Source organism: Trichoderma harzianum (assembly GCF_003025095.1).
Source record: "Trichoderma harzianum CBS 226.95 unplaced genomic scaffold M431scaffold_43, whole genome shotgun sequence".
NCBI classification, from domain to species: Eukaryota; Fungi; Ascomycota; class Sordariomycetes; order Hypocreales; family Hypocreaceae; genus Trichoderma; species Trichoderma harzianum.
In genome coordinates this window covers 5,957-19,800 of record NW_020209291.1, presented here as the reverse complement: position 1 = coordinate 19,800, position 13,844 = coordinate 5,957, and the positions used below count along the sequence as shown (strand labels likewise).

The 13,844-nt window shown below is 42.3% G+C and overlaps 3 protein-coding genes across 3 annotated transcripts; 2 read left to right on the top strand and 1 right to left on the bottom strand.

Moving 5' to 3' along the window:
* Positions 1-85: 85 nt before the first annotated feature.
* Positions 86-1,183, top strand: M431DRAFT_526095 (hypothetical protein). Its single transcript, XM_024920665.1, has 2 exons — positions 86-200; positions 273-1,183. Exons 1-2 carry the CDS (start codon positions 185-187, stop codon positions 1,088-1,090), a joined length of 834 nt encoding a protein of 277 aa, XP_024767190.1. The 5' UTR covers positions 86-184; the 3' UTR covers positions 1,091-1,183.
* Positions 1,184-1,524: 341 nt separating this feature from the next.
* M431DRAFT_102114 (hypothetical protein) lies at positions 1,525-2,691 on the bottom strand (the record flags this gene model as incomplete). The annotated part of the gene is made up of 1 exon (XM_024911388.1): positions 1,525-2,691. One exon carries the CDS (start codon positions 2,689-2,691, stop codon positions 1,525-1,527), a length of 1,167 nt encoding a protein of 388 aa, XP_024767189.1.
* A 1,334-nt stretch (positions 2,692-4,025) lies between these two features.
* On the top strand, positions 4,026-4,952 carry M431DRAFT_102120 (hypothetical protein; the record flags this gene model as incomplete). The annotated part of the gene is made up of 1 exon (XM_024911389.1): positions 4,026-4,952. One exon carries the CDS (start codon positions 4,026-4,028, stop codon positions 4,950-4,952), a length of 927 nt encoding a protein of 308 aa, XP_024767188.1.
* Between the last annotated feature and the right edge of the window lie 8,892 nt (positions 4,953-13,844).

Sequence of the window (13,844 nt, the reverse complement as noted above, 5' to 3'; positions counted from 1 at the left end):
CTTAGGTACTTACTTTATATAACCTCCCCTTTACCCTTTCTTGATATTTTTTTCATAATCTTGCCTTTACTTTGATATCTTATTACTGTTATTAAATCAAACCTTATATCCCAGTCCATCCTACTGTTGCAGGTTACATCCATATTCTAAGTTATTTACACCTACTTAACTGCCATTAAACACTATGAGATACTTTCTGGGTACAGAGTATATTCCTTATAATTGCATTATAGCCCACCGAAGTCAATAATTCTAACAGGCTGCTATAATAGCCCTAAGCTTACTAGCTTTCTTTCTCCATAGCACTTATGCCAAACAATTCGATCAGTGGTACCCCTTCTATCGGAAATCCCTAACCATTATGGAAAAAAACCCTGAATGCTACAACAACTACGCACGCGACGTCCAGGACCGAGGAGCCTCCGATCCTGACGTCTGCAAAACCATGGTCAACTGCCTCATGACTAACAACGGCGACATCAACAAGTCCGATTGGGCCTCCGCAGTGGTCCTGCTCGGCCTGACACCAACGATCCTGGGACAATTGGGCTCAGCTCTCAGAGAGAAAGCTCAGCTAAGTTTCCAGAGCCCATTACTTGGGTTGCTGTGTATACTTGGCGGGCCTTCAATCCCGTTCGAGAGGCCGTGGGTAAAAGAGAATTCCGCGGATGAGAAGAAACTAAGCCCTTTCGCTTGGAAGGAAAGAAAAATAAAATTAATCATGGTGCCGAAATACTTATTGGCGGTAGGGGCAGCGGCCAACGTTATTCATAATATGATTACGCTTGGTCAGCAAACAATCATTAGCTGGAAGTGTACCTGGTCGCATCTCGAGCTTGTGTGGATTTTTACAGCGTTTGTGCCAGTCTTATTTGCAGTTGGGGCTATCTTCTTCAAGAAAAGGGCCAGATGTTTAAATTCTGTGTCAAACATTATGTGTGCGGCACATGTTGTTTTTGGGACATTAATGCTTTCGTCAGTTCTGTTTATTGGAACAATAGATGCATTAGTAGTAGTTGTGCGATTGACTGCTTCAACCTTGGTTTGTCAATTTATTACAGTACTGGAATTAAAAGATGAAGGGGATTAGATATAAGGAAAAAGCAAGTATTACAACTTAACTCTTACAGTTACAATAACAGACCAGTAGAGTTAATATTTTCATTTTTTTCAATTCTGCGACCAGTTATATTATAACTTAATAAAATACCTATTTATGCACTAAGTTACAGGATGTATAATTTAAAAAGTTTAACGGGCTTAGCAACGAGGAGGTAAAGATTTTTACTGTAATAGTGAGGGGCTGAAGATACCTGTATAGAGCAAAGCTAGCGGCGGCTTTGGCGATTACAAGAAGAGTACTAAGAATGATGAAGTAGATAAGGCTGTGCGGCTGTGACTTATATTCCCAAGTCGTTCCTCGTGAATTACTATATGACTTTATCTAGTTCGTTTGTAAATTGATATTCTGTGTTACCGTTGTACATTCTTCTGTCCATCTAGTTGCTTATAAATCGTGTTGCCTCACGTCCAGCTTCCATCCAAAAATTCTTCGCTAACGGGGTAGTCGATATATCCTACAGGAGTTTTCTTGGTATAAAAGCTATCCCGTTTGTAGGGACTAAGGGTGATCCCATTTTGAAGGCGAAATACCAAGTCGGGATTGGAAATAAAATATCTTCCAAATGCAACAGCAACATCCCACTTGGAATACAGGTTATCCACGGCTGAGAAGACGTTCTCCGCAGTATAGCCACCAGCAATGATAATGGGCGACCAATTGTCCCATTCCTCTAGCAGGTACTCGAGTGTGTTTTGTCTATAAGCCCTGTGTTGGCCAAGCTCGTCTTCCTTCTTGTGCAGCCAAGTCACAGGATCGCCGGTTGCTTCTACCAGATGAACATAGCCGAGGTTCAGGTTCAGCCTCTTGAACTCGCGCAACATGTATAGAAACTGAGCCTGCGGATCAGATGATGTCGCGCCTTGGAACGTCGCCCAAGGGCTAAGACGAATAGCCGTACGATCTGCTCCGACGGCAGCAGCAACGGCCTTGACAGCCTCGATGGCAAAACGTGCCCTGTTCTCAACTGAGCCACCCCATTTATCGGTTCTCTTATTGATAGATTCCCGAGTGAACTGGTCAATTAAGTAGCCGTGAGCGCCATGCAGCTCAACACCATCCGCCCCTGCGGCAATGGCTGTTTTCGCAGCTTGGACAAAACCGTCAATTTTGGCCCAGATCTCCTCCTCAGTAAGTTCCTCAGGCGTTATATCAGACCCCTCCATAGGACTCTCGCTGCTCGATGCATATTTAATGCCCTTGGAACGCGCAAATTGTGCGTCACCTGCGCGGCCTAGGCTCCAGATCTGCTGTATAAAATAGCTACCCCTGGCATGTACGGCGCTGATTATGCGCTTCCACTGAGCAATCTCCTTATCACTCCAAATACCAGGACCATTGGGATCGGTCTCATCGTCTTGAGATATTGCTGTTGCTTCGCTTATGATGAGCGTCCCAGGGACGGCCGCTCGGTCGGAGTAGTACTCGACTGCCATATCTAGAGGCACATGGTCATCGCTGTTGCGATATCGTGAAAGTGGTGCCATCACTATGCGATGAGGCAGCGTAATTCTGCCGACCTTGAGAGGCTGGAATATCTTGGATGTCGCCCGTATTTTCTGTGCTGGCATGGTTACGAAGTTTGGCGAAAATCTAGAATTGGCGAAGCTGTTGATAACTTGGATAGGGCTCTTCTGATAGTTGCTGAGGTAGATAATCCAGAAAGTTTAAGATGATCTGGGCCTTTTTGACGGGGCTGGTTGCTACAATATATATTACATTTATCTCTGCGATGTATGTTGTATCACTTCTCCTTGGGTTGCGCAACTTACCGGATGGGTATTCCAACTTAGATCTACTAAAGCCATGTGAAATATGTCATCACTGTGAATAATTGCAAATTTTGATACCATTTTGTACATAGGAACTTGAATACTGCCGAACATGTCGCAGTACCTCATACGATTGATTGATAATTCACAAACGGCAATGACTCGAGAAAATTTGGAGGCCGGCGACTTTAACCAGCTTTAGTTCTTCGGAGGATGGTTTGACGGTATTAGATTGTCTGCAGGTCAAATTGAAAGGTGCTTCTCACTTTTCCTTTGATAAATGGGACTTAGGAGCTTCGTACCCAAATTTTACTGACGTGATTTGCCACAGGAAGATTGTTAAACGATTTTCTTCACTAACTCGAGTTTGGTATCCTTTTGGGGTGGCACGTAGGGTGTGGAGTATCGGCACCCGCATGTCGGAGCCTGCATGTCGGAACCTGCATATGGGCTGCGGCATTAGCTCAAAGCCCTACGAGGAAAGTCCCAACGTAAAAGTAAAAGCCGCACTAATCAGCCATAGAAAGAAGACATTAGAACAAACTGGATAAGCAACTCGAATACTGCGGAGAGGTCGGGATGGTTTAGTGTGAAGCGATGATGACACTAGGAAGCCCACAATGAGCAATCTATAACCATTAGTGATGCCCGTGCATTGTCGGCATTTCTAAGCGAGGGGACAATTATGGAAAGCTCGGGCATCGGGTCCTTCGAGTCTGAGCTCGTCTGGGTCTAACTCAACAATCTCATTACAATCCCTGAGCTGACTTAATGGACGGAGCTATTTTAGAGCTGGCCAATCTCAGCCACCATTACTCCACAATACCATTTAGGAAAACGGTGGATCAGCAGTGCGGATGCAAAACTATTTGCGAAGGATGCCTGCAAAAGAAACAAAGTCCGGCAACATTTGCCCGGTCAAAGTTGACACGGAATTGACCCCTAATATTCGGAGACATTTAGCTCTACGTATACTCATCCACGGCAAAGATTCGAAACTTTCATTATAATCATCGGATTATGATAGAATGTTGTTAAGAAGTACTTAAAGGCTACTGTGTCATCGTCAAAGCTACTTAACTTTCCAACTATATTTTATTTTCTAAGTGGTCAAGCCTCATCCAGCTATTACTATGTCAATGTTTAAAAAAGTCATCCTCATTGGTGCCACGGGCTCCATAGGTAGCGTCGTTCTGGCTGCTCTGGAGAAGGAGCCCAGCTTCACCATTACCCTGATACAACGTGCCTCTTCCAAGGCTAAAATGCCTGTGCACTTCAAAACGATCACGGTCCCTGACTCCTACCCGACAGACGAGCTGATTCCTGCATTTGAAGGTCACGATGTTGTCATCAACTGCATGACCTCGTTCTCGGTGGCTGATCAGTTTCGCATTATTGACGCTGCTATCGCGGCCGGTATACGTCGCTATGTGCCTAGCGAGTATGGTCTCAACTACATGAGGCAAGATGCCCAAGCACTGAACCAAGTCTTTAATGACAAGGGTAAGATTCAAGAGTACCTCAGAGCCAAGGCTCAAGCAGGAGTTATTGAGTGGATGAGCATAGCGTGTGGCATGTGGATTCGCTGGTCTATGGCAAATGACTTCCTCGGCATGCACATTGGTGAGCGGCGATTTGTCTTTTGGGATGACGGCGAAGGATATTTCTCTTGTACTACCGAGGAGAACTCAGCTCAGGGCTTGGTTAAAGCTTTGCTTGTCGCTGGTACTGATCGCGATGTTTACAAGAATACTGTCATCTATCTGAGCGACTTTGCCATTACTCAAAAGCAGCTACTCGAAGCCATCGAGCGCATCCAAGGTGTCAAATACACAACGGAGAGCATCAATAGCTCCGACTTGATTGCGGAAAAGCAAGCTGCTGTGGCTGCTGGAGATATCAAGGCCACTTTTGCCCTTATAGAGACTGGATTTGTCACTGGACGTTATGGTGGCCACCTCGAGAAAGAGGGCGAGATCCAGAATGACAAGCTTCATTTGCCCAAAAACACGCTGGATGAGGTGGTCGAGGCTGCATTGAAAGCATACGGTACTATTTGAGGGGGGTTGAACAGAGTATACAACATATAGAGGATCTCTATGTAAACGTAACATTAGTCCCTCGGGGGATACCGGCGTTCAAATAAAGCATATTAGACCAAGGCTCAGCTGAATGACAAGTGAATGTAGATACATTGGCAATTCCATCAATGCGCTGAGAACCTCAATGGTGGACTATCGTCGATCCGTTATAGCTGGTGGTATTTTCTCATACAATATCCTTCTCGATACTATTTTTTGGGGAAGTCAATCATTCGAAAAGGACTTTGTTGAATGGGTTGCTAAGGTGAATGCTGAAAAATATCTGCTAACTATTACAACTGAGATTGTGTCTGCGCTATTTGGGGGTTTACAGTCTGAAGCGCTGTAAGAAACATCCATTACTAGTGAAGTTCAGGTTTTTATAGACCTGAGCCACAAATAGTGTAACTATAGATGCAAATATAAGACTCAAAATGTTCTCATTGTCAGAATGCAAAAGAGGAGTTATTTTCCACAAGGTTATTGAGGTCTATATCTCAACACTCAGGAGTATATCGTTAACCTGGGATCTCTCATGGAGAATCACAGAGCCTTTATACACCAAAACCTATCAGAAAGATTCCCGGAAAATCTCCTCATATTTTGGCATTATTTAAATAAATGGCAAAAGGACCTCACAATCAACTCAAAGTTGCAACTTAAGTTTTATCCTGTGATATCAGGACCGATGTTAATATTATACCTAGTGCACAGACGAATATGACGAGTGCAATTAGTGTCGATATTTAGTCAAAGCATCTTTTTCGGCACTTATTCGTGGTGTTAAACTAGGTTGAGAGACTTCTAAACGCAAATCAGAAAGCCCGGTGCTCAGTTTCTCTGTACATATCTTGTTAGATCCATTGTCAAACCCTTTATTAATACCCAATGTTCGAGGTATGTTTCCATATATTCACCTTCAAGTAAAATGCTCAAATACGGTTCAATTGTGCAAGACAAGCAATAATAAGGACCCGAATGATTGAAGCCCTTGTCCATAGGTACCTATTAATGATATAACATACACCTTTGGAAGTCCTATGGACACGATATTCGATCATGTAATTGTTAAGTAACAAACCCAGGAGAGCGTAGAAAACTTTCAGGCAGCTGAAACCCACTTGGAAACCTTCTAGGCGACAATCGAGTACTGAATACATGGATGACATAGCTGTAAAGCAACTTCTGTCGCCGTCGCGCGGCCGTTACAGCGTACTTTAGCCCTCTTCCTAGAGTCCGATTTTTGTGGTAGTAAGTCATGGAACGTCTTCCATCCAAAGTATAATAAATAACAGATGTCTTCAACAAGACTGAATAAAATGCAAGTTTAAACGTTTTTATTGTATTGCAATACTACTTGAATTAAGATTCTGGTTATGCTATACGTAGTAGAATGTAATATACAAGTACATAAACCCTAGTAAGAAAAAGCCACTAATTTTCAACATTTTATCAACGTCATCGGTGCTTCCTTTTAAAAGCTGAATGCAAGCCACCAGGCCAGGGATAATACACATGATCAAAAACAAGTACATAACTGATACTATATATCATAGGTTAGTGAAACTCCGTTCTTATACATAAGCTTCCCTCCTACATCTACAGGTACCCTACCTTTTAGGTACTTAACCACTAAAAACTCCTACCCGTTTAATTAGTTATTAGATAAAACGACTATGATTTTTTTATTTACGGTCTTATCTGGGGACCCTGGAGAGATAGAAACATCTGTAAACCCTCTAGATAACTAAAACAGAATAAAACCCGTCGCCCCCGGACTAGCGATAGCCTTTTAACTACCAAAGGAGGTAACCCCCTTAGGCCTAAAAACGGGAGAGGTTACGGTCCTCCCCTTTACCCTTAAGAAGAAAAGATGCTTTAGAGAAGCCCTTGGCGTGGATAAAATGCCTTTGCCTAGTTTTAATAAAGTAAGACTAAGTACAGCGGCGACGGCGACTGCAGTATAGACAGCCTTAAGAGGTTTTATTGCCTTTATTTTCAATAGTGTAAAGGAAGCTACTGACCTAAATAAAGAGAGGAAATCCCTTACTAAGAATAAAATTATAAATTAAATTAATAAAATTAATATATAACAGCGGGCTAGATAAAACGTAGTATTAAATATAGCTATAGTTATTAACTCCTGCCTAGTGTAATATACCTCCTAGCTCTCCTTAGCGGTAGTAGAATAAGTCTGCTTATACTTAAATACTGCTTTTAAAAACTTTATTACCTCCTATATTAACCTTAAGGGGAGGCCTAAAGACCTTAAGAAATTAGGTAGTAAAGAAAGAGCTGCTTAACTAACTAAAATAATATTAGCTAATATATCTTATAATAAAAAGGATAAATTAAATACTGTTAGGACCCCTACTATAGCGGGAGCTTCTGTATTTATTGGAAAAGCGGGCCAGAAGGACCTTAGGGTTACGTAGGTATAGATTGCGTTATAAGAAAATACTTATAATAAAAACCCTTAAAAGGGAATTAATAACCTAAAGTATTCCTCTATAGGCAGTAGAGGGCTAACCCCTGCTACTAATAGAAAGAATATAAATAAAACTAATAAACCTAAGGAAAGTATCACGACCTGGCTCTTATGGTCGCGACAATGGGTCTACCGGTTAGACGGTCACGGATAAACGTCGGACCGACCAACCAATCAGACACGGATCATCAGATCATTTAATAATCTAATAATCCATAAGCCGGATCATTAGAAATTCTAAAGATCCAAGGCAGGATCATCTACACTTATCAATAATCCAGTCCAGGTCAACTGGATATATAAGTTCACTTTATATCACTTATTAGAATACTTAGATAGCCAGTTGTTATCACAGCGTTTATAATATAATTAGATTGGAACACAGACATCTACTCTTATTCGTATTACTAGCTGGTGATAAGATTGCCCGTTACCGACCTAATCGCTCCGCCAACATAAACCATAGAACCACTCTAAGGTTTATCCCTTAGAAACAGCTAACCTATAGTACCTATAGGACCCGGTTCGTCACACGATAACAACTCTTGTTCGGACGGTCACCTTGGACCTACGGGCAATAAGACATAATGGCCGACCAAATGCAGGACGTCAACCCTGGCGAAACCTACGAGGATCCCACCGAGGAGCAGCAAGAACACGCCGCCATGACAAGACTTGTAAACCTAGAAACTCTTGTGCAACAACAAGCTGCCACCATACAAAGACTCACGGGACAACTTCAAATACTGCAAGGCCAACAACAAGGACAACCACCAGTGATGCAACCAGTGGTAAACCCCGTGGTTAACCCAGCCCCTGTGGTACGACAACGGGAGCCCGGAGAAATCATTAAACCAGCATTGCCAGACAAGTTCGAAGGAGAGCCCAAGCAGATTCAAAAGTTTTTTACCAACATAAGAAACTACTTCAGCTACTTCCCAACCACTATGGCCGACGATGTCATAAGAATTCGAACTATAGGAAGCTACCTAGCCAAAACCGCCAAGGACTGGTTTAAACCCCACCTCAGGGACTATAAACAGACTAAGACCCCTAAGAAACAGTATACACTCGACCTGTTCGCAAGCTATACCACGTTCGAACAGCAGCTTAAGAAACTGTGCGGAAAAACCGACGAGTCCAGAGAAGCCGAAGACGCGCTCCTTCAGATCAAACAAAAAGGACCCTGTGCAAAGTACACTGCCGCTTTCATACGCCTAGCTGCCAGGACTAACCTAAACGATAAAGCACAACGCATGCTCTACTATCAAGGACTCAACTCAGATGTCAAGGATGAACTCTCCAGGGATAAGAAACCCGACACCCTTAACAAACTCGCGGAAAAAGCCACTTACATCGACGAACGACAATTCCAATGGCGCCAAGAACGCAAGCGAGAAGGAAATCCGCAAAAAACAATCCCGAAGCATCTCTACTCTGGTAATAACGCCAACCAAGGGAAAAAGAGAGATCTCGCAATATATAATGATGGAAAGCCAGGGCCAATGGACCTTAGCACCATCGAAGCTCAACGTAAGAACGTTAAATACTACAACTGCGGAGAAAAAGGACATGTGAAAAAGTACTGTCGAAAGCCCGCCAAAAAGACAGGAAACAAAAAATTCACGCCTGTCCCAGAGCCTAAGGAAAACCAAGCCATTAATACTATACAACCCTCGGAAGACCATGACATCCTACACTTCTTAGCGTGCTATAATAATAACTGTCAGACCTATCGCAGCGATAAACAAGGATCGGGATAGTACCCCAAAGGGCGTACACAAACCTTAAACACGCTTGAAGAAGTCACCCAGGAGGACCTCAGCTACGTTAAACAACTTGTTTAATAAAGCCTCGACGAGCAAGAACAGAACAACAAATTCGGGGATAAGGAAGAGGTACTCCGAGAATAGAAATAAAACGAAGCCATACGCCAGTACAACGAAGATCTTCCAAACATAGCACCTCCGACGCAATATAACCCTTGCGAAGGAATAACTCAGGAAGAAATCAACGACCTTGAAAAACGTATATACGACCAATGTAGGTCAGTAGAACCTAAAAGCATTTACCACCCCTGTAAAATGACTACAGCGGACTAGGAACGATACGAAGATCGACACGGAATCCAAGGTATTATCAAAGAAAACTAACGCTACGACGAAATCGTACGACAAAAAGAACTCGAGGAACAACAGAGACTCCTTAAACAATAGGGACAGATCAAACAGATTAATCTAAGCACTGCCTACGACCGGATCCAATTGCCCGGAAATCGGTTTCAACAATACATCGAGACCAATGCAAACAAATACCCGGTGGCTAAGTTACTAAAATCAGCCATCTACTTCGTCAATAACATCTTACTCACAGACCAATATAACGAAGCCAACATTATTAACTGCAAGCTACTACTATATAAACAACATATTATAACCAAGCTTAACGAATAGCACGAGGACTACGGAGCCGCTGAATGCAGACAAAAGGAATTCTTGCTCTGCGACAAAGACCGTTGCAGGAAGCACTAATATTAACGCCGAGCCCTCGCATATATCACCTACAACCTAGAACAACAAAGATTTAACCTTATGAAGTACGGTAACGACGATAAACTACGAGGAATTAACTAGAATAACCTTTGGAAGTACCATAAGCTCACCACCAGACACGTACCTAAACCCGAATGCACCTGGTGCGAACGCTATAATATTTAAAATAAAGAACCAGGATGGATTACCTTAGACCTAGATAACATCGATATTGACCCCTACGGCAATAATTACTACGACGGCGCCGACGATGCAACCTACCACAACCTAAACACCCTCACAGGAGGAAAGAAACTATGAAAATTCTAAGTACCAGGCACCTTAGAAGGACATCCGATTACAGTCTATATAGACTCCGGAGCCACGACAAGCTATATTGCGCCCCAACTGGTTAACCGCCTACAGTTGGATAATCGTAAGAAGGAGAAACCATATACCCTTGCGAGTATTAAGAAATAATAATTCACTTATAATAACGGAACTGTTAACTGCGAGACTGATCTTTTTAAAATCCAGTTTAGTAAAATTAAGGATATGTTTAGTTTCGATATTGCCAATATTGCAGGATATAATGTACTCTTAGGATACGATTGGCTTGAGTTGCGTAACCCTGACATTAACTAGATCAGAGGCCAGGTGAGATAGCGAACTTGCCCTAAACCAATTGATTTCAGAGACACACTGTGACTAGATCAGGAGGATCGACAGGATACTACGACATCCCCGACGATAGGATCAGTGACCCCTGCATTAAATAAAGAAACATAAAAACACATGGAAAAGAAAAAAGTCACAAAACAAGTACGATTTAAGGAGCTAAAGAAGCTCCCAAGAACAGTCGAATATGTTAAAAAACCCAAAAAGAAACAGCTTAGACTTCTAAACTTAATTATACGAAAGGTCAAAGAATTATACCACTGAGACTAACAGACACCGGAACGTTTAAAGAACGTACCAACAGACCTCCAGCATATGCCAGTCTTCAACGAAGAACTTAACACTGGACTACCAGAACACAGCCAATGGGATCATAAGATTAAGCTTATAGACGACAAAGTCCCAACGTTCAACAAGATCTATAACCTAAGTGCCACCGAACTTAAGACACTTAATGAATGGATTAGAGACTAGCTAAAGAAGGGCTACATCTAACCTTCCAAATCCTCAGCAGGAGCCCCAGTTATGTTTATGCCTAAGAAAAACGGTAAACTTCGACTTATTATAGATTACCGATAATTAAACGTGATAACTAAGAAAGATGTCACGCCGTTACCACTGATTTCGGAAATCAGAGATCGGCTTACAGGAGCCAAGGTCTTTACTTTATTAAACCTCAAAGGAGCCTATAACCTCATTTGTATAAAGAAAGGCGACGAATGGAAAACCGCCTTCAGAACCAGATACGGATTATATAAATGCAATGTTATGTGGTTCGGATTAACCAACGCCCCTGCGACATTCCAGAAAATGATCAACTACGTATTACGAAACTACGTAGATCATTTTGTTATTGTATACCTTGACGATATCCTTATCTACTCTAAGAACTTGGAAGAACACAAGGAACACGTCAAAAAGGTATTACAAACACTCCAAGACAACAAACTCCTGGTAGAACCTAAGAAATGCAACTTCTACACGCAGAAGGTTACATTCCTAGGACATGTCATCACCCCAGGCAAAGTCTAAATAGACCCCGAGAAACTTAAAGCAATCAACGACTGGAAGCCACCCGAAAACGTTAAGCAAGTACAAAGCTTCTTAGGACTTGCCAACTATTATCAACGCTTCATCAAAGACTTCTCGAAAATCGCTACGCTACTCACGAACTTGACAAAGAAAGACGTTAAATTTGAATTAACATAAGACGCTCTAGCCGCCTTCAAACGCCTTAAACAAGCCCTCACAAGTGCGCCAGTACTTATAATGTTTAACCTAAATAAACCTATCACAATCGAAACCGACGCTTCGGATTACGCGATCGGAGGAGTACTCAGCCAACCAGACGATACAAAGAAGAAAAGACTTAGGCCTATTGCCTATTTCTCTGAGAAACTACATAGACTAGAACTCAGATACCCTATCTACGACAAGGAATTTCTGGCCATATACCAAGCGCTTAGTAAGTAACATTGGAGATATTACTATAAAGGAAGTCGATTTCCAGTAACAATCCTCATGGATCACTAGAATATCACTTACTTTATAACAACACAAGAATTATCCCGCAGACAAGTCAAGTACTATAAGCAACTTTCCGAATTCAAGCTTATCATCAAACACTGCAGCGGATCAGACAACGGACGCGCTAATATACTCAGCAGACGCCTAGACCACTTCCAGGAAATACCGGAAGTCAAAGCCCAAATACTAGAGAAAAACCAGTACGGAGACCTAGTCATCCAATCGATCAACACCTTATACTAAATCAAGATGGACGACCCGATCATTAACGACATAAAGGAACACGTTAAGAACTGGGAGAACGAACAATACCCAGAAGGTATTTCTATGGACACTAGATACCCGACACTAGATGGACTTATCTGGGTACCAGAAGACTTGCGAAGCAAAGTGGTGAAATCAGTCCACGTACACAAGCTCAACGGACACCATAGAATCAGAAAAACCACATAACAAATCACACGATACTTCAAATTTAAAGGTATCAAGAAATGGGTACAGAAGGTTGTGTCAGAATGCATAACATGCGGACGAGCCAAGGCATTACGCTATCTTCCTTATAGAAAACTGCAACCCTTACCGGTTCCAGTCAGGAATTAGGAATCAATAACGTTCAACCACATCGTGAAACTTCCACCTTCAAGAGAACCTATAACCGACAACACTTAGGACAGCATCTTCGTAGTAGTCGACCGACTCTCGAAAATGGCCTACTTCATCCCAGTAACGGAGAAAAGCTCTGCAGAAGACTTAGCTTATGTCTTTTTCCGACACATCTACGCAAACCATAGACTGCCAAACGAGATCATCTCCGATAGAGGATCAACGTTTATATCAAAATTTTAGCAATCACTTATGGCACAAATCGGATTAAAACACAAAGCCAGCACAGCTTACCACCCCCAGACGGATGGACAAACGGAACGAATTAACTAAATCATCGAAACATATTTACGATGCTACGTTAACTTCAACTAAGACGATTAGGTAGAATACTTACCAACCGCCCAAGCATCCTACAACAGCACGCCAGTAGAATCTACGAACTACTCACCGTTTTACGTAAACTACAGGTTCGAACCAGATCTACATCGGCCACCTATCAAAGGAGAAAACGCCAGCAAAGCTATCATTGTAGCTGACAAACTCAAAGAACTGCATCAAGAATTGCGAGTACAACTCGAATTCGTCAGACAACGAATGGCTAAATTCGCAGATACCAGAAGGATTGGAGGACCAACCTTCAAGGAGGGAGACATAGTCTACCTACTTCGACACTCGCGAAACAACAAGCAGCCAAACATCAAGACAAATAGGCCAAGCAATAAGCTCGATTTTAAGAAACTTAAACCTTACAAAGTCACGAAGAAAATCGGACCTGTCAATTACGAAATAGATCTTCCACTTGCCCCAGGGAAACGAGGAAGAACTGTATATCCGAATTTTCACATTTCGCTACTGGAAAAAGCACTAGTAGACAAAGAAACAGGTGAAGTTATACGGGACGAAATTATCATTTAAGGCGAAGAACTCGAATACGAAGTTAAGAAGCTTGAAATGATAAGATTCAACAAAGACACCCAACAAACTGAATACCTGGTGAAATGGAAAGGCTATGACGAAACAGAAAAATCATGGCAAACTATT